This window comes from Hyperolius riggenbachi, chromosome 1 (assembly GCF_040937935.1).
Source record: "Hyperolius riggenbachi isolate aHypRig1 chromosome 1, aHypRig1.pri, whole genome shotgun sequence".
Classification (NCBI taxonomy): Eukaryota; Metazoa; Chordata; class Amphibia; order Anura; family Hyperoliidae; genus Hyperolius; species Hyperolius riggenbachi.
The window spans coordinates 587,620,577-587,647,290 of NC_090646.1; the positions used below are offsets into that span (position 1 = coordinate 587,620,577).

Genomic DNA, 26,714 nt, shown 5'->3' on the forward strand with positions numbered 1-26,714 from the left:
GGGGCACATCCTCACAAGTTTGCCTCAGGCAGCAAAAAGTCTAGAGCCAGCCCTGCCCTGAATCTATCATGAGTACTCCTGGGGGAACAGCTACTGTGTACTGAAAATGATGTGGGCCTTATATAAGTGCAGCTTGACGGAATGACATTTGGTTTCATTTAACAATAACAAAAAAAGCTAAAGTAAATATCATTATTGTTGCCGTAAATGTCAAATCCATTTGTTCATTATGTTTTGGCACTGCATTATTTATGCTCTGTGACCATATTTCCTATTGTTTTGCAGCAAGAGAAAACGGCCCTCGGTGTGGCAGCCAGAAGCAATCACACCCTGATCGTAGATATGATTATTAAGGCAGAAAGATACTACACATGGAAGAAGGTAATTCCAGAAAGTGGAGCAGTAAATACCTTGCTGAGATACACACAATTAAAGAGGACGTAAGGCAGGTACACCGCTGAGTGGATCGTTCAGAAACAGCCTCATCAGTCTGCCGACAGTGCGTACAAATGTGCTACTGTCGGCTGAACGTCTGCCCAGCGGGAGGGTCTGACGGACCCGTCGCTTGCGGCGGTATGGCATGTGTACACGACTTTAAACTCTTCCACAGGAGAGAAGGAAAACACAGATAAACCCAACCTGTGTGTATTTAGAGATAACAGCATGTTTTAAGGTGCGTACACACACCGGACTTCTTCAAACTATGGGTCGTGAGACCCACCCATGGGGTGGTCATTCTGAGTCTGACGACAGTTCCATGGGAGTACAGGCTGTCGTCAGACTGATGAGACTGCCAAGTGCATCAGTCAAAATCAGTCTTATCAGTCTGATGACAGCCTGTATTCACGTGGAACTGTCGTCAGAACGACCACCCCGTGGGTGGGTCTGAGGACCCCCAGTTTGAAAAAGTCTAGCGTGTGTATGCGCCTTAATTCTCCCTTATCTGGAAGTATGAGCCACTGTAATTTGACCTGTCATCTCTGTCTGATGTGTTTAGGGAGTTTAACCCTTTAAACATGGGAGTTTAACCCTTTCTGTGTTCCCAGTAAACCAGGAAGTAACTACACTGCAGCATCTCTTAAGGAGTTCTCTAAGCTGTAACAAGGAAATGTTTTTCTGTAAAGGTTATTATGCTGTTGCTTATCTATTAGAGCAGAGAGGAAGTCCTGGGTTTAGGTACGCTACATACACAAATTTAGCAAAAAAAAACGTTTGTTTCCTGTGTGGAAATATCTGTATCAAACTCTGTTCAGCCTCTTGCTTATCTCTATTGGTAGTTATTCTTGGTTTGCAAATAAACACCAGCAATTATTCACACTACCTTAAATCTTTGCTAAGTTAAGCTCATGTGATCCTTTCTGTCAGTAGTCTTATTGCACATCCAGTAATCAACGTTAACACAAAGAGGAGAGTCATGGGTTGGTGTGGGTGGATTGAGTACAGTCTTCCAACATATGGGTTCTCAGAGCTGGAGTGACTGGATAGTGTACTAGCTAATGACTTTGCCTTTTAACCTGGGAGACCAGGGTTTGAATCATGGTTAGGGTCAGTACCTATTCAGTAAGAAGTCCGAGAGCAAGACTCCGTAAAACTGCAGGGTAGCCCCTTGAGAGTGTCCTTTGTGGCTGCAGCTCTTGAGCGGTTTGAGTCCAACAGGAGAAAAGCGGTGTACAAATGTTGTGATTATTATCAGAGGACAGCGCGGTTCTTGTTTATGTGAGAAGATCTCACTGAAAAACAGGTTGACCTTACTTTGAAAGGGACATCTACACATTAGTGTTACTAAAGTGTACCAGAGCTAGAATAAAGTAAATGTTTTATACATACCAGGGTGGGGTATCACCAGGGCACTTTCGAACTGCCTAACGGACAGTCTTTACCTCAGAATGTTCTGAATCTTTTCCAGTACCAGCGCCAGACCTGGCCCGGCATGCCTTTTGAGTTTGGATGGCCTGCCAGCCTGGCAACACAGGAAATATGACACATATAGCAGTTTATGGAATATTATATACATCTGGGATTTACAGCAGGTAATTTCTAGGTGAAGGCTCTTTTGAAGCTTAGGGCAGCAAGCTACGTGTCAGCTCCACTGCTGGGACTGTAGCCAGAGAGTCTGACTTTTTCCCCAATAAATTGGTTCTGCCATGCTGCTTATCAACTTCATCTGATGGATGGGCCACACAGCTGGGTGCCAGGGACACTCTGTCGCAGGCTCCTGCCTTTTGGTGGAAGGAGAAAAAAAAAACACTGTCTTTTAAACTAAGAAATGTCAGTTTCTGATCGCTTGCCATGACTACACAAATCTAACCTGGAAATCAGAAAAATCGACTGCGAATCTTCCAGATTCGCTTGCGTTTCTCACCGCTGTTCCGTGACAGCACCCTACACCTAAGTTACTGCTAGTTCTCTGCGGAGAGGAAGAGAGAGCCCAGATTCTATCAATCTTAATCGCAATCGATGCAGAGAATCGATTGCGATCGCATTTTCTTCACGGGCTGTTCAAGGACTCGTCTGCGGCCATGCAACTGTCCGTGACACCGACCCCAACATATTTGTGTTTGCTCCCTATCTTTCCAGTTTCCAGTATCTACCAAAGTGTGTCTCAGCTCACCAGTTACCCAGACATTATGCTCCCAGCTTTGAAAGGCATCCTGTGATGCATGTCCCCAACTTTTCTCTCATAGGGATCGCCATATTTTGTCTACAGCTTTGCAGTGCTCTCAATCTGACAAATCAGCAAGCATGGACAGTCTCCATCCTCACTGTCACCACTTATAGAGACTCTGACTATCACTGGGACCATTGAAAGTCTCATTTTTACTGAGAGGCTGGGACTGCAATGCAATCACTAAATTTTTTTAATAATTTTGATGATTTACAGAAACCCTCACGCTGATTGCTATATGACCACTGGCTGGGCCGGGAGTGTAGCGTGACCATAAACATGACTGGGAATGCACTCTAATTCTTATTACATTAAGACTAATGGCTGAACCAGGACTGCAGTGTAACCACTAACTGAACTATGAGGTCACTGACTGTGACTAGTTATGAGGCTCTTACGTGTGGATCTCACTTTTGGTTTTGGTTACACAGCACTATTCTTTGCAAATGTGGGGAGTACTTTGCCTTTCACTGTCCAAATACTTGTGTCTTCACTAACTGGGTGTAGAGTTGGGAGAGGCAAGACTAAGGTGGAGCACAACAGTGGCAAGTAGGTGATGGATGGGGATAGCTGGAACCCAGAAGGAGGGGGATAAAGGTACACAGGGTAGACAAAAAGGTTGTGCACATAAGGGATGGGAAAACGGAAGTCTATGGTGAAGCTTGGTGGTTTTAAGAAGGTTCAACAACCTTCTTAAGGCTTCTTGCACACTGCAACCGATTCCGATTCAGATTCCGCTTTTTAATCTGTTTTTACATCCGATTCAGATTCCGATTTGCAGTGTGCAGGGAGCAAACTGCAAATCGGAATCTGAATCGGATGTAAAAACAGATTAAAAAGCGGAATCTGAATCTGAATCGCTTGCAGTGTGCAAGAAGCCTAAAACCACCAAGCTCTTTACACAAATTCCCCAGGTCTAGCACCCCTCTGATGGTGGCACTATGAAGATATCCAGGATCTACATGGTTCTAGTGAGATTCCAAAATTAAAAGACAAGCTTTAGCAAGGTGGCCACATGACTGTGGGCCCATTTTGAACAGAAAAGGATGTTTAGCGATTTAAACATTTTTTTTTGGAACAATAGTATCCCTTAGGTCACGTTTAAAGAGAACCCGAGGTGGGATTTAATTATGCTAGTGGGGTACAGAGGCTGGTTGTGCACACTAACACCAGCCTCTGTTGCCCCATGGTGTGCCTCCAAGACCCCACTGCGCGCCGCTATACCCCCCGCAGTGCTGGCGACACGCAGCATGTCGCCAGCACAATGTTTACCTCTGCCTGTCTGTTAGCGCCGCTCCCCCGCCTCCTCCATATCGGCACTACCAGCCCGCGTCCCTTCCCTCCCGCTGATTGGAGGGAAGTGACGCGGGCGAGTAGCGCCGATACGGAGGAAGCGGGGGAGCGGCACTAACAGACAGGCAGAGGTAAACATTGTGCTGGCGACACGCTGTGTGTCACCAGCACTGCGGGAGGTATAGCGGCGCGCAGGGGGGTCTTGGAGGCACACCATGGGGCAACAGAGGCTGGTGTTAGTGTGCACAACCAGCCTCTGTGCCCCACTAGCATAATTAAATCCCACCTCGGGTTCTCTTTAACATATTCTCTACATGGCCTCAATTCAGCAGTTTAGACTAGTCTACAGATAGATTTTTAGTCTACTGATGGTTTGGTGTAATGTTTTAGACCTATTTTTAGACCTGGTAACATTCAGTAATTACACAATTCACAAAGGCAAACAAGGAGTAACCACGCCCACTTTTTCTGACAGAGATTAGACCAGCTGATTTCTTGTCCGTAAAGTAATTCTGTGAGGTATTTTAGATGGGAGGATGGAAACGTTTGAATTACTTATGTAGGAGTTTAATTGTATGCAGAGGAGAGCTCATCAAAGGAGAAGGATGTCCGTCATAGCTACTCATTTGTGAATTGCATCTTTTGATCATTTCCCCTGCTTTACCCACCTAATTACCAAATGGTGTAGACCAGATCTAAAAACAGGTCTAAAACATTTGGTAATAGTGAATTCCCCTTTTATGCAACTGACTAAACCATCAGTAGACTAAAAACCTTCAGTACACTAGTCTAAACTGCTTAGTAAATTCAGGCCCATGGTTTCTTAGGTTTCAAAATTGCAGTTCAGACAGAGGGCTGGTATTAATTCAGCTAGTTGTCTGATGGCCATACAAGGTTCCAACTCCGTGAAAGATTCTATCACATTGATTACATTTGCATTAGACTTTCAGTCTATCAATCAAAAGATTTTTGCTGAAATATGACTGGGAGTGATTGGGGCAAAGTGATACTTTGATCATTACTACCTAATTGATTTTTGATCATGGATCACTTGCTGAACCAACCTTTTTCAATGGGAGACTGAAGGTAGTGAATTCACCGCTTGTCAGCTGCTCCCGGGGATTGGAAGGCAGCCCCCCTATGAAGTTACATCTGCCCACTGCTGTGACAAGTTGCGTTCTTTTGTCACCGGACAACACCACCACTTGTCAAATGGTGACACATCTGGTGTAGAGTTGGGCCGAACCTCCGATTTTAGGTTCGCGAACCTGGTTCGCGAACTTCCGCGGAAGGTTCGGTTCGCGTTAAAGTTCGCGAACCGCAATAGACTTCAATGGGGATGCGAACTTTGAAAAAAAAAAATAATTATGCTGGCCACAAAAGTGATGGAAAAGATGTTTCAAGGGGTCTAACACCTGGAGGGGGGCATGGCGGAGTGGGATACATGCCAAAAGTCCCCGGGAAAAATCTGGATTTGACGCAAAGCAGCGTTTTAAGGGCAGAAATCACATTGAATGCTAAATAACAGGCCTAAAGTGCTTTCAAACATCTTGCATGTGTATACATCAATCAGGTAGTGTAATTAAGGTACTGCTTCACACTGACACACCAAACTCACCGTGTAACGCAGCGCAAACAGCTGTTTGTGTAGTGACGGCCGTGCTGGACTGGTGCGCACCATGGCGAGAGTGCAGGTTTTGGTGGCTTTACAGCCCATATGGTCGCCTGGCTGATGTAGCTGAATGACAGAACAGTGACTGTCCAGCTGATCAAATTTGGTCTGACCACAATGAAGCAACGACCTTATTATCGTGGGTGTGCCCCCCAAGACACTCATCTAGGCGCCGGTCATTGCTTCATTGTGATACGCAAGCCCCTTCACCACGGCAAGGTAATGATCACGAAGGGGAATGGGCGCATGTACATGCCTTTTCTTTTGTTGTTGCAGCTGCCCGCAGTGCAGCCAGAAAAATTAGGCAGTCATGTACACGCACCAGAAAAATTATTACAGCGGCCGCTGCTAGCAGCGGCCTAAAAAATTCAGCAATCCGCCTGGAGTCCCGGACCCTGTTGGTGGTGGCGGAGAAGGTAGTCAAGCGGCCTGCAGGCAGATATGCTGTGTGGAGGGACTGGGAGCGACTTAGTCTTCTTGGGGCAGGCCAGGCAGCCAGTCACACGGCGTGCAGGCAGAGATGCTGTGTGTGCGGGGACTGACTTAGTCTTGGGGCGGGCAGCAGCCCTCCGGGATCCATGCCTCATTCATTTTGATAAAGGTGAGGTACTTAACACTTTTGTGACTTAGGCGACTTCTCTTCTCTGTGACAATGCCTCCAGCTGCGCTGAAGGTCCTTTCTGACAGGACGCTTGCGGCAGGGCAGGAGAGAAGTTGGATGGCAAATTGGGACAGCTCTGGCCACAGGTCAAGCCTGCGCACCCAGTAGTTCAAGGGTTCCTCATCGCTGTTCACAGCAGTGTCTACATCCACACTTAAGGCCAGGTAGTCGGCTACCTGCCGTTCCAGGCGTTGGTGGAGGGTGGATCCGGAAGGGCTACGGCGAGGCGTTGGACTAAAGAACATCCGCATGTCCGACATCACCATGAGATCGCTGGAGCGTCCTGTCTTTGACTGCGTGGACACGGGAGGAGGATTAGTGGCAGTGGTACCTTGCTGGCGTTGTGCCGTCACATCACCCTTAAAGGCATTGTAAAGCATAGTTGACAGCTGGTTCTGCATGTGCTGCATCCTTTCCACCTTCCGGTGAGTTGGCAACAGGTCCGCCACTTTGTGCCTGTACCGAGGGTCTAGTAGTGTGGCCACCCAGTACAGCTCATTCCCCTTGAGGTTTTTTATACGGGGGTCCCTCAACAGGCAGGGCAGCATAAAAGACGACATCTGCACAAAGTCGGATCCAGTACCCTCCATCTCCTCTTGCTCTTCCTCAGTGACGTCAGGTAAGTCAACCTCCTCCCCCCAGCCGCGAACAATACCACGGGAAGGTTGAGCAGCACAAGCCCCTTGCGATGCCTGCTGAGGTTGTTCTCCTGCCGCTGTCCCCTCCTCCTCCTCCTCCCCCAAAGAAACACCTTGCTCATCATCCTCTGAGTCTGACTCGTCTTCTGCACACGACTTCTCTTCTTCCTCCTCCTCCCCCCTCTGTGCTGCCGCAGGTGTTGAGGAAACAGCTGGGTCTGATGAAAATTGGTCCCATGCCTGTTCCTGCTGTAACGGTTCCTGGTCACGCTCATTCACAGCTTCATCCGCCACTCTACGCACAGCACGCTCCAAGAAGTAAGCGTAGGGAATTAAGTCGCTGATGGTGCCCTCACTGCGGCTCACCAGGTTGGTCACCTCCTCAAACGGCCGCATGAGCCTGCATGCATTTTCCATCAGTGTCCAGTTGTCGGGCCAGAACATCCCCATCTTCCCAGACTGTTTCATTCTACTGTAGTTGTAGAGGTAGTGGGTCACGGCTTTCTTCTGTTCTAGCAGGCGGGAGAACATGAGCAGGGTCGAGTTCCAGCGAGTCGGGCTATCGCAAATGAGGCGTCTCACCGGCATGTTGTTTTTGCGCTGAATTTCCGCAAAGCGTGCCATGGCTGTGTAAGACCGCCTCAAATGCCCACAGAACTTCCTGGCCTGCTTCAGGACATTCGCTAAGCCAGGGTACTTTGCCACAAATCTTTGAACCACTAGATTCATGACATGTGCCATGCAGGGTATGTGTGTCAGCTTCCCCATATGCAAAGCGGCAAGCAGATTGCTGCCGTTGTCGCACACCACGTTGCCTATCTCCAGGTGGTGCGGGGTCAGCCACTCATCCACCTGTTTCTTAAGAGCAGCCAGGAGAGCTGCTCCAGTGTGACTCTCCGCTTTGAGACAAGACATGTCTAAGATGGCGTGACAGCGTCGTACCTGGCATGCAGCATAGGCCCTGCGGAGCTGGGGCTGTGTAGCTGGAGAGGAGAACTGCCACTCAGCCAAGGAGGAGGAGGACAGCGAAGAGCATGTAGCAGGAGGAGAGGAGGTGGCAGGAGGCCTGCCTGCAAGCCGTGGAGGTGTCACAATTTGGTCTGCTGCGCCCTGCTTGCCATCGTTCACCACCAGGTTCACCCAATGGGCTGTGTAGGTAATGTAGCGGCCCTGCCCGTGCTTGGCAGACCAGGCATCCGTGGTCAGGTGTACCCTTGACCCAACGCTCTTCGCAAGAGATGACACCACTTGCCTCTCAACTTCACGGTGCAGTTGGGGTATGGCCTTTCTCGAAAAATAAGTGCGGCCTGGCATCTTCCACTGCGGTGTTCCGATGGCCACAAATTTACGGAAGGCCTCAGAGTCCACCAGCCGGTATGGTAACAGCTGCCGAGCTAACAGTTCCGCCACGCCAGCTGTCAGACGCCGGGCAAGGGGGTGACTGGCCGAAATTGGCTTCTTACGCTCAAACATTTCCTTCACGGACACCTGACTGCTGCTGTGGGCAGAGGAGCAGGAACCGCTCAAGGGCAGAGGCGGAGTGGAGGAGGGTGCCTGTGAAGGTGGAAGGGAGAAAGCGGCAGAAGCAGATAATGCACCTGATGGAGGAGGAAGAGGAGAAGGAGGGTGGCTTTGCTTTTGTGTGCTGCTGCTGCTTTTGCTCAGGTGGCCATCCCATTGCTGTTTTTGCCTTTTCTCCAGGTGCCTTCGTAAGGCACTTGTCCCTACGTGAGTGTTGGCCTTTCCACGGCTCAATTTTTGTTGGCAGAGCGAACAGATGGCTTTGGTCCGATCTGAGGCACACACATTAAAAAATTTCCACACCGCTGAGCCACCCTGGGATGTGGGCACTATGGGGACCTCAGCAGCTGATGCTGAAGGGCAAGTTGGCTGGCTGTACATAGGTGGCGATACATGGTGCCGGACTCTGCCACCAGCTGTTTCTGACGAAGAGCTGCCCCAGCTTCTTTCAGCAACTTCTCTCCTCCTACTACTCTCTGACTCCCCCTCTGAACTGTCCCCCTCTTCATCTCCTCTATTGGGAACATACAGAGGATCCCTATTACCGTCATCATCGTAGTCATCCTGCCCAGCTTCGCTTGCCTCAGACAAATCCAAACTTGCACCATCAGTAGGTCCTTCATCCTCCTGACACGTTACATCCATAGTGTTGCAGCATAACTCAGACATATGAGCTGGTGAAAATTCATCTGGCTGTAACAACAATGGCTGTGCATCAGTGATTTCACCACTAAATAATTCTTGCGAAGTGTCAAATGCAGCGGAAGTGGTGCTAGTAGTAGCGCTGGTGGCTGAGCAAGATGAGGTGTTCTGTGTCGCTAAATACTCAACCACGTCCTGACAATCTTGGGAGGTGATGGGACGTACCTTCTTCCGAGCACTGTACTGTGGGCCAGGTCCACACGAAATTACATTTACACGACCTCGTGCAGACCTGCCGGGTGGCCTTCCTCTGGCTCTGGCACTACCTCTTCCTCTACCTGTTTTGTCCATATCGGGTATGCACGGAGTGGTATATCACACTGCGTGCACTCACGTAGGTAGGTGGGTTCACTTAACTGCACAGGTATGCGCACTGATGCGGTGGGTTCACTGAACAGAACAGGTATACAGTGGCGGGTTCACAGAACAGGTATGCAGTGGCGGGTCCACTGAACAGAACAGGTATGCAGTGGCGGGTTCACTAAACAGAACAGGTATACAGTGGCGGGTTCACTAAACAGAACAGGTATACAGTGGCGGGTTCACAGAACAGGTATGCAGTGGCAGGTTCACTGAACACAACAGGTATGCAGTGGCGGGTTCACTGAACAGGTATACAGTGGCGGGTCCACTGAACAGAACAGGTATGCAGTGGCGGGTTCACTAAACAGAACAGGTATACAGTGACGGGTTCACTAAACAGAACAGGTATACAGTGACGGGTTCACTAAACAGAACAGGTATACAGTGGCGGGTTCACTAAACAGAACAGGTATACAGTGGCGGGTTCACAGAACAGGTATGCAGTGGCAGGTTCACTGAACACAACAGGTATGCAGTGGCGGGTTCACTGAACAGGTATACAGTGGCGGGTCCACTGAACAGAACAGGTATGCAGTGGCGGGTTCACTAAACAGAACAGGTATACAGTGGCGGGTTCACTAAACAGAACAGGTATACAGTGGCGGGTTCAAGAACAGGTATGCAGTGTCAGGTTCACTGAACACAACAGGTATGCAGTGGCGGGTTCACAGAACAGGTATGCAGTGGCAGGTTCACTGAACACAACAGGTATGCAGTGACGGGTTCACTGAACAGGTATACAGTGGCGGGTCCACTGAACAGAACAGGTATGCAGTGGCGGGTTCACTAAACAGAACAGGTATACAGTGGCGGGTTCACTAAACAGAACAGGTATACAGTGGCGGGTTCACAGAACAGGTATGCAGTGGCAGGTTCACTGAACACAACAGGTATGCAGTGGCGGGTTCACTGAACAGGTATACAGTGGCGGGTCCACTGAACAGAACAGGTATGCAGTGGCGGGTTCACTAAACAGAACAGGTATACAGTGGCGGGTTCACTGAACAGGTATACAGTGGCGGGTCCACTGAACAGAACAGGTATGCAGTGGCGGGTTCACTAAACAGAACAGGTATGCAGTGGCGGGTTCACTAAACAGAACAGGTATGCAGTGGCGGGTTCACTGAACAGGTATGCAGTGGCAGGTTCACTGAACACAACAGGTATGCAGTGGCGGGTTCACTGAACAGGTATACAGTGGCGGGTCCACTGAACAGAACAGGTATGCAGTGGCGGGTTCACTAAACAGAACAGGTATGCAGTGGCGGGTTCACTAAACAGAACAGGTATACAGTGGCGGGTTCACTAAACAGAACAGGTATACAGTGGCGGGTTCACAGAACAGGTATGCAGTGGCAGGTTCACTGAACACAACAGGTATGCAGTGGCGGTTTCACTGAACAGGTATACAGTGGCGGGTCCACTGAACAGAACAGGTATGCAGTGGCGGGTTCACTAAACAGAACAGGTATACAGTGGCGGGTTCACTAAACAGAACAGGTATACAGTGGCGGGTTCACAGAACAGGTATGCAGTGGCAGGTTCACTGAACACAACAGGTATGCAGTGGCGGGTTCACTGAACAGGTATACCGTGGCGGGTCCACTGAACAGAACAGGTATGCAGTGGCGGGTTCACTGAACAGGTATACAGTGGCGGGTCCACTGAACAGAACAGGTATGCAGTGGCGGGTTCACTGAACAGGTATGCAGTGGCGGGTTCACTGAACAGGTATGCAGTGGTGGGTTCACAGAACAGGTATGCAGTGGTGGGTTCACAGCACAGGTATGCAGTGGTGGGTTCAATGAACAGGTATACAGTGGCGGGTCCACTGAACAGAACAGGTATGCAGTGGCAGGTTCACTGAACAGGTATGCAGTGGTGGGTTCACAGCACAGGTATGCAGTGGTGGGTTCACAGCACAGGTATGCAGTGGTGGGTTCACAGCACAGGTATGCAGTGGTGGGTTCACAGCACAGGTATGCAGTGGTGGGTTCACAGCACAGGTATGCAGTGGTGGGTTCACAGCACAGGTATGCAGCCAGACAGGAACAAGTTAAGCCTAACTAATCTTTCCCTGAGAGACAGTCTGCAGCAGCTCGCCCTACTCTCACTAACGCAGGCAGCACACGAGTGCCCGTAATGGCCGCCGCTGCCTGCCTTATATAAGGGGGGGTGGGGCTCCAGGGGCTAGTGTAGCCTAATTGGCTACACTGGGCCTGCTGACTGTGATGTAGAGGGTCAAAGTTGACCCTCCATGTGCATTATGGGGTGAACCGAACTTCCGCAAAGGTTCGCCTGCGGGACGCTAACGCGAACCACTGAAGTTCACATGGAACCGTTCGGCCCAACTCTAATCTGGTGTTGCCAAATGCTGCCATTAAGGTTGGATTTATACTTTTTGTGCCCCTAGACACAAGCCTCACCTTTCAGAGCCCCTCCCATTCCATGTGCAGCCCTCTCTTCCATGTGTATCATCCATGTACTTGTAGCCCCTCTCGTTCACAAACATCTTCCTTGGGCATCAATTTCCCCTTTTCATGTTTTGCTTCCAATTTTCAGCCTCCCTTTTCATAAGGCCCTGGCTGCCATTGTCTGCATGAAACTGCCAAAAGACACTTGTACCAAGAAACATGCAGTTGAGGCCGGCTTCACACTGCATATTGGCAGTGCGGCAGCCGCACCGCACCACCAGAAACAGGCCTTCGGGGAATATCATGTTACTATGTCGTATTCCCCATCTGGCATCCGGCCAAGCAGGAAGTGAGACTCACTTCCTGCCGGCCAAACGATCATGTAAATGTATAGCAAAAAATACTTCCGGTCCGCCGCATGTTGACACAGACACACGCGCTACGGTAGTTTTGGAAGCACGTTAGATTGAGCACTTCCAGTGCACCGCAGGTAATATGAAAGCACCCATAGACTTTCAATGCCCTAGCGGTAAAGTGTGATAAATTGCCGCTAACCACCGCGCCAGTGTAAATGGGCCCTCAGCTGTCTGTGGAAGGGGGCTTAAGTGTGAGGTGACATTATTTTTTTTAAGCCAGCAAATGGTAAAACTGAATATAAAATGGCATCTGATGCGAGAGGGTTATGGAGATTGCCATATTTATGTCCTTAAACAATGCAAATTGACTAGTTGTGCTTTTATTCATCTGCTTTTAATACTTTTAGCCATAGACCCTGATCAAGCACGCAGATCAGATGTTTCTGTCTGAAGTCTGACTGCAATAGCTCCATGCTTGTATAGGTGTGTGATTCAGACACTACTGATGTGTTAAAGATCAGCAGGGCAGCCAAGCAACTGATATTATTTAAAAAGAAATAAATATGGCAGACTCCATATCGCTCTCACTTCAGGTACCCTTTAAAGAGGAACTCCAGCCTAAACAAGCATACTGTTACATTACAGTAACCAAGCAGCTCAGGGTGACCCAAACCACTAGGAATGTATAGGGGGATAAAAGGAACCAAAAAGCCCTCCTACTAAAAAAACAAAGCTTGGTGTAATTGCCTTCTTAAAACAGAAGGAAATTTGCAATAATTCAGTTATAAGTGAACATTTGTGGTTACCCACAATGCACTACTACTAAATATGCAAATTATCCCTTTTCACCCTTGTTATACCAAGCAAGCATCCAGAACCGCTGGTGTATAGCAAGCCTATAGCTTTAAGTTTTACACAGCCATATCAAACCCTCATGTAGACAGCCTGTTTTGGACATTTGGTCCCCATCAGTACATAGCAGGGATTGATATGGCTGTATGAGAAGGGGCGTGGACCAGTACAACAGAGTAACCAAGCAGCTCAGGGTGACCCAAATCACTAACATGGCAGAGATTGATAAGGCTGTATGAAATAGGGCTTGGACCAGTACAACAGAGTAACCAAGCAGCTCAGGATGACCCAAACCACTAACATGGCAGGGATTGATAAGGCTGTATGAAATAGGGCTTGGACCAGTACAACAGAGTAACCAAGCAGCTCAGGGTGACCCAAACCACTATTTTGGGTCACCCTGAGCTGCTTGGTTACTCTGTTGTACTGGTCCAAGCCCTATTTCATACAGCCTTATCAATCCCTGCCATGTACTGATGAGGACCAAAAGTCCAAAACAGGCTGTCTACATGTGGGTTTGATATGGCTGTGTAAAACGTAATGCTATAGGCTTGCTATACACCAGCGGTTCTGGATGCTTGCTTGGCTTAACAAGGGCGAAAAGGGATAATTTGCATATTTAGTAGTAGTGCATTGTGGGTAACCACAAATGTTCACTTATAACTGAATTATTGCAAATTTCCTTCTGTTTTAAGAAGGCAATTACACCAAGCTAAGTTACATTAGTTATGTTCATTAAAATAGATAGGTAATATAATCTCTTACCCACCCTGTTTTAAAAGAGCAGGCAAATGTTTGATTTCATGATGGCAGCCATCTTTTTGGTTGAAAGGAGGTGACAGGGAGCATGAGACACAGTTCCAACTGTCCTGTGTCCTGTGCACCTCTCCCAGTTGCTAGGCAACGTGAACAACAACATAGGAAATCCCATCATGTTCTGCACAGCATCAGGGAAAAAAAGCCTGGGCTTTTTTTCTTTGATGGGTGGAGCTTAGGTAAAAATGCAGCTAAAAATAATGCTTTGGTAAGAAAAACAAAGTTCTGATGCTGTGAAACTGTTAGGGCTCGTTTCCACTATCGCGAATCCGCATGCATGCGGATTCGCACATGTAATGCAAGTGGATGGGCCTGTTTCCACTGTAGCGTTGTTGAGGTGCGTTTTTTTCAGCGGTGAAAAAACGCACAAAAGAGCTGCAGAATTCGCCTGCGAGTGGAATGCATGCGAATCGCAGGCAATGTATTTAATAGGGAAATCGCATGCGTTTTTCTTACGCGTTTTGTTACGCGATTACGCATAGGAACCAATGTAAATTAACACAGGCAGTGACATGGTTAAAAACGCATATAGCCTAACCTATGCGAAATCGCATGCGTAATCGTGTAAAATAACGCGTAAAAAAACGCACCTGCATGCGATTTCATCAGCGGTGGAATCCAGGCTATTCTGCACAGCAATAGTGGAAACGAGCCCTAAAAGAAACACCAAGCTTTTTCAGTGCTGCTGAGTAATTTTTAGTCCGGAGGTTCACTTTAAGGCTAATCTGCTATATCATTATATACAATATATTGTTTTGCTGCTTTTGTAGGGGCAGATAGAAGATATTAACTTCGAAGACGAGGTGACATTCAAACAAGACCACTCGTCAGAGACCGCCAAGGTTCGTTCAGCTCTTTGGAATTTGGCTTATCAGCAACTGAAACAGGATGAATGGAAGAAACTAGCTCACCTATGGGGGTTCACAGAACCACAAATTAAAGCCATTGAAACACAATGGACAGGTGAGTATGGACTGTGAAACAGACATGGAACCAGGGTAGAAGCTAGATTTACATTTCAATAAAAATAAAGATCGGGTGTTCTGTACCCTTTGGCCCCAAGATCTGTCTCCTGAACATTATCCCTTAAGGCACCTAAAATAAATACACTAAGCAATTCATTTTATTGGTCCTTCAAATTGCCCATAGAGTTTTAACCAGATACTGAATTCTTCCTGTAATACCTACTAAATCTGAGTGGACCGCTTCTGTAAACAATGCTCTCCCCTACCACGAAGCCATTTACCTACGTCGTGGTGCTGCTGCCAAGTATCCCTTTATCTGGGACCTCTGGACACAATCTGTGCGTTCTTAAGAGGTTTCTGTTTCCTCTCTATCTCCTGACCTTTTTTTACTTACTTTATGAGCTTTTATCCTGGTAGTGGGTTTGGCTTGGCGGGGCCCAGGGTATTTACACCCCGTTATAGTTCGGTCTGTTTGAAGTTACACTGTTCATTTTAGAAGTCTTCTGCTATCCAGTATGTCGTTTATTGATACTTCTCTCTGTTTGCATTACATTTGTACTGTATGATGAACCGATTATCCTGCCGGCGAGCAGAGATCTTTTTTCTCATTTATGTCCTGTTTCATTCCTTCAATAAATCGACTTACTGAGTTAAAAAATAATAATAAAGAGAAACGTAGGTTTTGTTAAGTTGGGTCAAGTAAATAAGGTTCCTGACTTATAGAGTTTGATGCAATATTACTGTTACTATCGGCAGCAGTGTACTATAAGTGCGACCCGCAGTACTCGAGTAGCGCAAGCGTTGCTGATGTAATCAAAATGCACATTGATAAATCTTTGTTGTGTTCTTTGTCAGATAAGGCAAGCTACAAAGAGCATGGGAACAGAATGCTTCTCATCTGGCTCCATGGGGCTTTACTGAAGAACGAAAACCCAATCAAGTCTTTATTTGAAGATCTCGTCAAAATAGGGCACAATAAAATGGCTGGTAAATATATTGGTTTCAGTCTCCTTTATAAAACTAATGAACTTAGCCCTTATAGAGAATTAATTTGTGCATTGTACTTCCATTTTTTGAGTTCTATCAGTGAAATATTAGTTATGGAACAGCTTTACAGTGATTCTGAGCCCTTCCAGCTTAGGAACACTGCAGCGCAATGCACGGTAGACAGTGTACAACAGAACCATTCTTTCTCTTTGCTCTGCTGAAGTACACGTTGCATATTTCAGACAGCGCATGCTTTTGAAATTCATCAGTGTGAATAGGATCCACACTGTGCTGGGAAGTGTAAGAGGGCTATTCACAATTGAAAAGCAATGTTTTTCAACATACACTTAGGGCTTGTCCACCTAGAGCGTCTTGGGGATTTTTTAAGCGCCAGCGATTTTGAAAATCACCCTGCCTCTTTCACACTACATGCTATTCCGATTTCAATTTTTAATAGATTTTCACATGCGATTTCGATTTTTTAATCGATACTGCATGCTGCATTTTTTCTACATTAGCTAGGTAGGTTTCCTCAGTATAGATTCACTAGGTAGGTGCTTCCAGTATAGATTAGCTAGGTAGGTTTCCCCAGTATAGCTAGGTAGGTTTCTCCAGTATAGATTAGCTAGGTAGGTGCCTCCACTATAGATTAGCTAGGTAGGTTTCTCCAGTATAGGTTAGCTAGGTACTTGCCTCCAGTATAGATTAGGTAGGTGCCTCCAGTATAGATTAGCTAGGTAGGTTTCCCCAGTATAGATTAGCTAGATAGGTGCCTCCAGTATAGATTAGCTAGGTAGGTGTCTTCAGTGAAGATTCGCTAGGTAGATTTCCCCAGTATCGATTAGCTAGGTAGGTTTCCAGTAGTGTTTGAATCACATGCAGGAAACAAGTATGCAGCTAATCTTGTCAGATTTTTGTCAGAAACACCCGATCTTGCATGCTTGTTCGGGGACTATGGCTATAAGTATTAGTGGCAGAGGATCAGCAGGACAGGCAGGCAATGTCCATTGTTTAAAACGAAATAAATATGTCAGCCTCTATATGTTCTTTCGGGTTCTTTTTAAAGTAAACCCGAGGTGAAAATAAACTGATGAGAAACAATTATATGTATCCTCCTACTCCTAAAAATGACTTGTTTAATGATTATTTCCGTATTTTAGTTTCTGAAAGCGGTACAATTTTTTTCACATGCTTTTAGACTCTAAAAATCATGCCACTAGATAGATTTGCAGCAGCCCTGCACATTACTCACCTCCCATGGATCCAGCGTGGGGTTTTCCAGCCCGAGCCTGACTCGGGGTTACTGCTAAGGAGGTTCTTAAAATATCCCATGGTTTTCTTTTATAGATAAACATTTACAATGTAGGTTGAATGTTTTATTGTCTCTAATCAGTGGCAGTCTATTAAGTGTCCCAGAGTTAGAAAAAGGTCAAAAGTTCATGCATTTTATTTCTCCCTGCCCTCAGATATTGTATTCTGCCAGGAAAACTTTTATGGCTGTACTTTGCTTATCACTGATGTTTGCTATATTCCTGTCAAAGTACCATCAAGACAGAAGCTGTGACTTCCATGTCTAGAAATTAACTCTTTCAGGCAGTAAAATAAAACAGCCTGGTTATTAATACATGTTGTACTGTTCATACACTTTTATTTCATCATGTCACATATCGCCTCAGGTACACTTTAACAAAGCTTTCTTCCATCTTCTTTTTATCAAATGTATCATCCGAACTTCTGTCATCCACCTATATAGCAGCCTCTTGTTCTGTTGCAACAATTTCCATTATTAAGTATGTCCTACTATGTCAAGCAAGATAGATGAGATATGATATAACCTGAGAGTCATTGTAATGCTTTGTATTTAATTCTCTCTCCCTATCTTTTTCCATAGAAACCTTCCGAGTACAGAGCGGTAGTGTTATAAAAAAACAAGCACCTAAAATGCAAAAGAAATGCGTTATTTCCTGACACAGGACAAACTTTGAGCGAAATGAACAATCTTCCATAGCCGTGGTTATGAATGGAGTGGAGCTGCACTGAAGAGAGGAGACTAATCTTACAGAGGACTCGCACAGTGTTTCCCTGATAGAGCATGTACCCCTCAGTGGCGTGGTTAAGCAGCTATGAGCCCCAGTATTACATTGGGCCCCGCTCAAGCACGTGTATGTAGCAATTAATATGGAATGTCAAAACCTGCTAAGGTCGGGCTCAGTGTAAGAGGGGTATTTGCAGGGGGAGGGGAACAGTTTATTAATAATTACCACTATTCAAATCACCTACAGAGGTGACCATTACTAGCATAACACAAGTGAAGAGCTAATACACTGGTTGAAAGTGTGGCCCTCTCTGGACCAGGGGCATTGGTGCAGTTGCAAGCTCTACATTCCCTATTGCTACCCCTTCATGATTGCCAGTGTTTGCCAATTCCCCTTGGTGAGGTTTACATTATTTCAGTTAGCTTTTTATATGTGCATATTTATTAGCACTCCCAGCAGTTTATGTAATGCCTTCTGACTACAAAATCCATATTCAGGCTGCTTTGTATAGTATCTCTTTGAAGCAACTTTATAAACGTGTAAGGTAACACATTTTTTACATGGAAATTTGCCTCATGAGTTTGTCTAAAAGCACGGCACAGTCTGTACATTCTGGTGAAGCAAAATATCCCAGGAACTGCATTTTTTCATATAAATGTGTGTGATTTATCTGAAGACATAAGCACAAGTATATTTTATTATTATTATTTAGTAGTCATATAGCACCAACATCTTCCACACCGAGTATATTGTCCTGTCATTTAACTGTCCCTCAGAAAAGGGTTCACACTGTAATCTCCACCATAGTCATATGTCTATGTATGTATCGTATGTAGTGTATGTATCATAGTCTAGGGACAATTTAGGGGGAAGCCAATTAACTTATCTGTATGTTTTTGGGGTGTGGAAGGAAACCAGAGTTCTTGGAGCAAACCCACCAGACACGGGGAGAACATATAAACTCCTTGCAGATATTGCCCTGGTTGGGATTCAAACCGGGGACCCAGCGCTGCAAGGCGAGAGTGCTAACCACTATGCAAATTGCCTGTGTTTCCCCTTTTCTTTTTTTACAGGGGTTATTGTAGGAGTTATTAAACCAGAATACTTTGAATATCTTACTGACAAATTTTAGGCTAATCCATATTCTCATAAAGGATTCTTAAAGGACAACTATAGCAAGAGGGCTATGGAGGCTACCTTATTTATATACTTTTAGGTGATAGCAGTTGCCTGGCTTTTCTGCTGATCTTCAGCCTCTAATACTTTTAGCCTTAGCCCCGGAACAAACATATGCAAATCAAGGTTTTTCTGATATTATTGTCAGCTCTGACAGCATTAGCTGCATGTTTGTTCAGGTGTGTGATTCAGACACTACTGCAGCTAAAAAGACGAGCAGGACGCCAGGGAACTGGTATTGTTAAAGTGATCTCGAGGTAGGATTTTATCTAAAACAAAACATGCTACCTGATCCGGGGGGCTGGCGGGAGCAGCGGCCAGGTAGAGACAATGGGTACACTTTAAAATTGAAATAATTATTGCATCCTCCATATCCCTACTACTTCAGTTGTCCTGTAAGGTCATTTTTATGCTTTTCAAAAGCATTTCCTGGTAAAGAAACATGACATCTGGCCTGCCACTGTTCTGGCAGCTGGACTGTACCACTGTTCAGGGGGTGCTTTTGAAAATCCGACATGCTGAGAATGCCTATTAAAGTAAACTGCAACTGAAGAAACTCACTTGTGGAGATGATTACATCATACTGCACATGCTCAAATCCAAGCTTTCACCTGTGCAGTTCTTCTGCACCTGTCTTCGGAAGCACTTGGGGGTGAGAGTACTTCTTAAGGCTGCCTGAAGAGTACCAAACTCATGGCCGGTCACATGACTTCAATGAGGGATGTTGCTGGAACAGCAGGAGGGACAGAGGGGTACAAAGGCTCTGGGACCTAAGTTCTTAACACATGCTGTTGCCAACCTTTCAAACATTTTTTTACTGACAAACGTCTGAAAATTTACTGACAAAGGATTTTTTTTTACTGACACCTCAACCTGCGGCGCGCAAAGCGTGCCGCGGCAAAAAATGGGCGTGTCCATGCAACAGAACATGGGCGTGGTCATGGGTTGAGCCAAATATACATGAACTTAGAAGTGGTGTATGTGGGCCTGCCCAGCAAAATGCTAGATGAAGTTACCAATGGCTGAAGATGCAGAGGACAAGCCACGGCTGGAGAGCTTGATTCCAAAAACATGTCTGTTTACACAGACAGCAACACCGCACACACCACACAAACCATTCACACCATACACACCACATTCACTGCAAACACCACACACACACCACAAACTGCTCACACCACACTCACACATGCACACAACTCCATATCAATGTGCATTCACACAGGCAGCACCACACACACATATATATATATATATATATATATATATATATATATATATATATATATATACACACACACACACACACACACACACACACACACACACACACACACACACACACACATATATATACACACTGTACATGATACCACACACACATCACCGCAAACACACACACATTGCAAACCACAAATACCACACACACTGCAAAAACCACACAGACAATGCAAACCACAAATACCACACACACTGCAAACACCACACACACACACTGCAAACACCACACACACACACCACAAATACCGCACACGCTGCAAACCACAAATACCACACACGCTGCAAACCACAAATACCACACACGCTGCAAACCACAAATACCACACACGCTGCAAACCACAAATACCATATGCAAACACCACACACGCTGCAAACCACAAATACCGCACACGCTGCAAACCACAAATACCATATGCAAACACCGCACACGCTGAAAACCACAAATACCGCACATGCTGCAAACCACAAATACCACACATGCTGCAAACCACAAATACTGCACACGCTGCAAACCACAAATGCCACACACGCTGAAAACACCACACACACCGCAAACCACAAATACCACACACACTGCAAACACCACACAGACACTGCAAACCACAAATACCACACACCGAATGCACACACCGTTAATACCACACATGCACACAGCTCCATTTCAATGTGCATTCGCACAGGCAACACACACACAAACGACCCAAGCAGCAAATATTGTTCAGAAGGCAAAATTTGCAAAAAGTAAAAAATTATTATTCTTACTGAGAGGAGGAAGAAGTCCAGCAGCACATTATTGTAGCTGTAGACTTTTTATGTAGCCCCACATCCAGTGCAGGAGGGTTGTGTGCCTGTGTGAGCTAAATAGGGTATACAGCCCGGGGATGTGTGAGTGCAGGAGGATAGTGGAGGAGGGGGCGTGTACAGGGAAGCCAGCATGCTGTGCTAATCACTCCACTGAGACTCCATGCTGTGATGTCTTATCTCACCTCTCAGCAAGGAAAGCCTGGGACTCTGAGTGCCACAGTAAAGCTGTCATTACTCAGCCTGGACGAACTTTCCACACCGTGTGCCTCATATCCACGCAGTGCTGCTTTAATGTTGTCACCCCAGGGCTTCTGTCCCTGTAGCTGAGCTCCGCCATATTATTGTAGCCCCGCAGATAAAACAACGTCCTCTGATTGGTCCACAGCTCAGGATCATAGCAACAAGTCACGCAGCAGCTGGCAGCCCCGCCCCCGGTCAGAGCACACACACACAGATTAATTACGGACACCGCAGTGAGGCTTACGGACTTTACGGGCTGAAAAAATTAGCACATTATTTACGGACAATCCGTAAATTTACTGACGGTTGGTAACACTGATGCTATGTGCATACCCCAGGGGATATTTTAGCTGTGCTTAGAGAGTACTTGTATACTAATAAACCTTAATAAACAAGCATAGTTAATTAAAAACACCAAACATTATTTGAAAGCATTTATATACAATTATATAGTACATATAATAGATATAAATGTGCCAAGGAGATGAGGTTACCAACAGGGGTACTTAGCCAGTCCAGTAATTAGTAAAAGAGTAAAAGGGTGCATGCAACAATAATGAGAAACACTGCCCTATGGCATCCAGAGCCTTCCTTCTACATACCATGTTTCCCCGAAAATAAGACACCGTCTTATATTAATCTTTGCTTCAAAATATGTGCTGGGGCTTATTTTTAGGAGATATCTTATTTTTTTGGGGGAAAAACTGGTTGTTTTCCTATACAAAATGTATATATACTGCATGCCATGCTGAAACACAAGCAGCATGCACAGAGCTTATGGTTTGCAGATATTGGCTCTCACTTACAAGAAATTGATTCTGCTGATCATGTGGGTAAGAGTCTATTTCTTGTAGGCGGAGAACTCTGTCAGGCTCCCCAGAGCTATGATAGGATAAGCTGTGTGTCCTGTGAAGAGGTTAAGTGCTGCTGATGCTCATCACAATAGATTAGGAGGGCTGGTTCCAACAAAAACACAAATTGCCTGACACACATATACAGGACTGTTTAACTCACATTATACTGCTGCTCTCCTGTATCCAGGCTTTGTATTGAGCATGACTTGCTGGTGTCATGTGGGCTGCTGCTAGGGCTTATATTTGGGAGATGTCTTATATTTCAAGCATGCTAGGAATTCTTGCTAGGGCTTATTCTCAGGAGATGTCTTACTTTAGGGGAAACACGATAAGTATCTGAACTAAGCTTGATTTCGTCTTGCTTTCTGTAACGATCGGTATCAGCAACCAGAGAGAGAATCTGATCCTTGGCGATCCGCAGTATCCCCAAGAATACAGATATACCCGATTATTAAGGATCTGCGGAATCGTCAATAATCAGATATGTCTAACCTCTAGACACCAGGGAGAGTGTAAGTGTTTGGTGCAACAGTAACAACTCTGAGTAAAGACCACCAGAGGAGCTGGTGGCCTATACTCCCGAGGAATTCACCCCTGAGCGGTGGGTGAGATTCCTGTAGCCTGTGGACCCCTGAGCGAGGGACCAAGGCTGGGGCGCAGGAAGCCCTGCTGCTAATATGTAAGGCTTTGCCCTGAACTGGGCTAACGTAACACAGTAATAACACAACCTAGTCTGGGTGTGAGGTCCGTATTCACAACACCCTGGAACTAGTCTGGAGTATAACATAAATGATAATACAGTTCCCTAGTCTTGGGTGTGAGGTCCGTATTCACAACACCCTGGAACTAGTCTGGAGCATAACATAAAAGATAATACAGTTCCCTAGTCTTGGGTGTGAGGTCCGTATTCACAACACCCTGGAACTAGTCTAGAGAATACACAGAGGATACACAGTATTCCTAGTCTGGGGTGTGAGGGCCTTGATCTCAACACCGTGGAACTGGTCTAACAAATAATACCATACAATTAGTACTTTAAGCTATCAAGAATCTGACTCAGTGTGGATTCCCAGCTCCAGCCGGTTCTGGCACACTGTCGGGTCTAGCTAAGGTCTGAGTGCCTTCACGCAAGTGTTAGCAATGGCAGACAACCAGCAACTGACAAAGGGCAGAATATATAGTTGCTGGACTCTGCTGCCCCGCCCGAACCATTCAGCCAATCATGAGTCCTACAGGAGTCAGCTGACCTTCCTGATCAGCTGACACTTCCCCTGCTGGTATAAAGGTCCTGCATTCAGGCCCGCGCGTGCATAGCTCTCCATCTGTCTAGGTGCACTAACAGACCCAGCCACACAAAGCACACGCCGCCGCATGCAAGCAGCCGCTTTGCTGTCAGGACATGCAGCGGCTTTTCCGCATTCCACCATACTACCAGACGCGTGTCCATGCGTGCAAACCGCCGCTTTGGACGCGGAATCAGCCGCCTCGTTCTTGGCATATGCGGCGGCTTTTCCGCGTTTTCTCACACTTTCGGCAAGAAATTAAGAGCCATCATATTATTGATACGTACCGTAAATGACAAATGCATAAAAAGTCAAACGTACATCTTGTAAAATTTAAAATGTATGTGTACAAATTCAGATCATTTTTGTGATAGTGATCCTTTAATACCCCTTTCAGCAGTCCAACCATCTTGCTCCACCACCCTCACCTCTGCCTAGCTGCTCACCCATCAGAAACTCCCCCTTCTCTATGCCGCTTTAAGACTCTCTGGCCCTTATTCAATTCACTTTTTCACCAATGTTTTCTCCTTGATGATATTTTCACACCATATCAATAAAATGCCTTTGAAAGGAAACCTGAGATGTGTAAAAGTTATGTATTTATACTTGTTTCCTCCAGCCCCATGAGGTGCATGGGCGAGATAGCAGGAGGACGGTGAGGGAGCCCACACACCTCATGGAGCTGGAGGAAGCCCCAGGTAAGTATACATACACCACTTTTACACATCTCAGGTACACTTTAAGCCACCAGCAAGCAACAAAATACTCTTAATAATTGTTAGTGTCTTTCGCCTACTTTTTGGTACGGTTTCAAGTGCAGAGTGCTGAAAAGTTATTTTTAAACAGAAGATGAAAACTTATGGAGAAAACATAGGAGAAAAGTGGATTGAATATGGACCTCTGGCTAATTCACAGGTATAATTCTGATTTCTGGATCCTCCGGAAACTTCCTGTGTTCTCCTGAAGACTACTGCTGTGGTAGACACTTATTCAAATCACTATCATACTCCCCTTCGTGCATGGGCAAGTACAGCCCCACCCAGATGGTCATGCACAAGCGGCTCTGGCTTACTGCGCAGGCGCGGCCATACTTGTGCAGGTGCAGTAAGGCTGTGCTCGTACACAGCAGGGAGCGTGGCCACAACAACATATCAGACAAGATCTTGTCAGATATGTTCCAGGGGTCCACGGGCAGCAACGGTGGTCTCTGCAGGATCCATAAGCTTCCCTCTTCTAGGGTAAGTTTTTTTTTTTAATATTATTCCACCTTGGGTACACTTTAAAGGACAACTAAAGTGTGAGGGATATAGAGGCTGCCATATTTATTTCCTTTTAAGCAATACCAGTTGCCTGGCAGCCCTGCTGATCCTCTTATACTTTTAGCCATAGACCCTGAACAAGCATGCAGCAGATCAGGTGCGTCTGACATTGGTGTCAGATGTGACACAATTAGCTGCATGCTTGTTTCCAGTGTTATTCACACAATAATGCAGCCAAATAGACCAGCAGGACTGCCAGGCAACTGGTATTGTTTAAAGGGAAATAAATATGGCAGCCTCCATATTCTTCTCACTACAGTTGTCCTAATACAGGAGGAGGCGCCTGGAGGATGGCAGCCTCGGCAGCTTGCTCTGTCTTTTTATGTTTGTTTTATGTATTTTTATTTTTCAACATTGCCTTGTGCAACCCAACCCGGATAACCTTCACCAGTGAACAACTACTGAGCATTCGGAACTTCGACAAATGTAATCTACCCCTGGATATTTCATCTACTCTTGATCTTCTGGGGATCCTAACCAGTGGAGCTACTGTGCTGAACCAGGCAGTGAGGATTAGAAGAAGAGGCAAGCGCTCCGGGATCCAGACTCGTTTTCGACAGAGAGGACTGTGCTCTCCACTACCTGGAATCAAACTCTCAAATGTCAGGTCCATATATAACAAACTGGACGAGCTTCAACTACTGATCAGAACAAAGAAGGACTTTCATCTCTCTGCTGCCCTTTGCTTCACAGAGACTTGGCTATCTGAGCTTATTCCAGACAATGCTCTGCAGATTAATGGATTTACACTCTACAGATCTGACCGGGACCCACTTACTTCTGGCAAAACCAAAGGGGGAGGACTCTTTTTCTATATTAAATGATAGGGGGTGCACGGATGTTACAGTTATTAAGAGGACATGCTCGGCTGGGCTAGAAACACTCTTCATAAACTGCAGACCCTACTACTCACCCCGTGAGTTTTCTTCATTTATTTTGGTTGCTGTGTACATCCCTCCACAAACATGTATGCAGCCTGCGCTCCAGGAACTCGCAGATCAAATCACTGAGGTGGAAAGGGAGTACCCCAATTCTTTTTTTTTCATACTAGGGAATTTCAACAGTGCTAATCTTTCCAAACTCCCCAAATACAGGCAACACGTCACAAGCGCAACTAGAGAAGGTAAGACACTTGATCACTGTTACACTACGACTAAGGACTCGTATCACTCTGTCAGCAGGGCAGCCTTTGGGGAACTCTGATCATGCTGTTATACAGCTTATCCCAACATACATCCAAAGACTAAAAACTGCCAAACCTGTAGTGACCACAGTTAAGAAATGGACGAGTGAATCTGTAGAAAAACTACAGAGCTGCTTTGCTTTAACAAACTGGAATATATTTAAAGAATCCACCAGTGACCTAAATGAATACACTGATGCTGTGACATCATATATTACCTTTTGTGAAGAGTCCTGCATCCCCACAAAAAAGTGCACCAGGTACAATAACGATAAACCCTGGTTTACATCACATCTTAGGAAGCTGCACCTCGACAAAGAAAGGATATCGTACAGGCGATAAAGTCCTCTACAATGCTGTGAAATACAAACTGCAGAGATCCATTACTGACGCAAAAAAAAGATTATTCTAAAAAACTTGAGAAACAATGTTCAAATGCCGACTCGTTCACAATATGGAAATCTCTGCATGAAATTACCAGCTACAGGAAGAAATCTCCGCCCTCACTACACAATCTGCAGCTTGCAAATGAACTGAATACATTTTATTGCAGGTTTGACACTAGCAACAAAAGCCAAACACACCAAGTCAATTCACATAATTTCCATCTCTGCAACAGGCAAACTGAACACT

The 26,714-nt window shown here is 46.0% G+C and overlaps 1 protein-coding gene across 2 annotated transcripts in view; it reads left to right on the forward strand.

Moving 5' to 3' along the window:
- The window catches only part of ANKDD1B (ankyrin repeat and death domain containing 1B), a 69,335-nt gene extending 50,585 nt beyond the window's left edge, over window positions 1-18,750 (forward strand). For both annotated transcript variants that reach the window (XM_068271721.1, XM_068271722.1), the window contains 4 exons: window positions 286-381; window positions 14,724-14,916; window positions 15,774-15,905; window positions 17,797-18,750. In XM_068271721.1, coding sequence (XP_068127822.1) covers window positions 286-381; window positions 14,724-14,916; window positions 15,774-15,905; window positions 17,797-17,873 — 498 coding nt within the window. In that variant the 3' untranslated portion in view covers window positions 17,874-18,750. The remainder of the gene's footprint in view (window positions 1-285; window positions 382-14,723; window positions 14,917-15,773; window positions 15,906-17,796) is intronic.
- The last annotated feature ends 7,964 nt before the right edge of the window (window positions 18,751-26,714 follow it).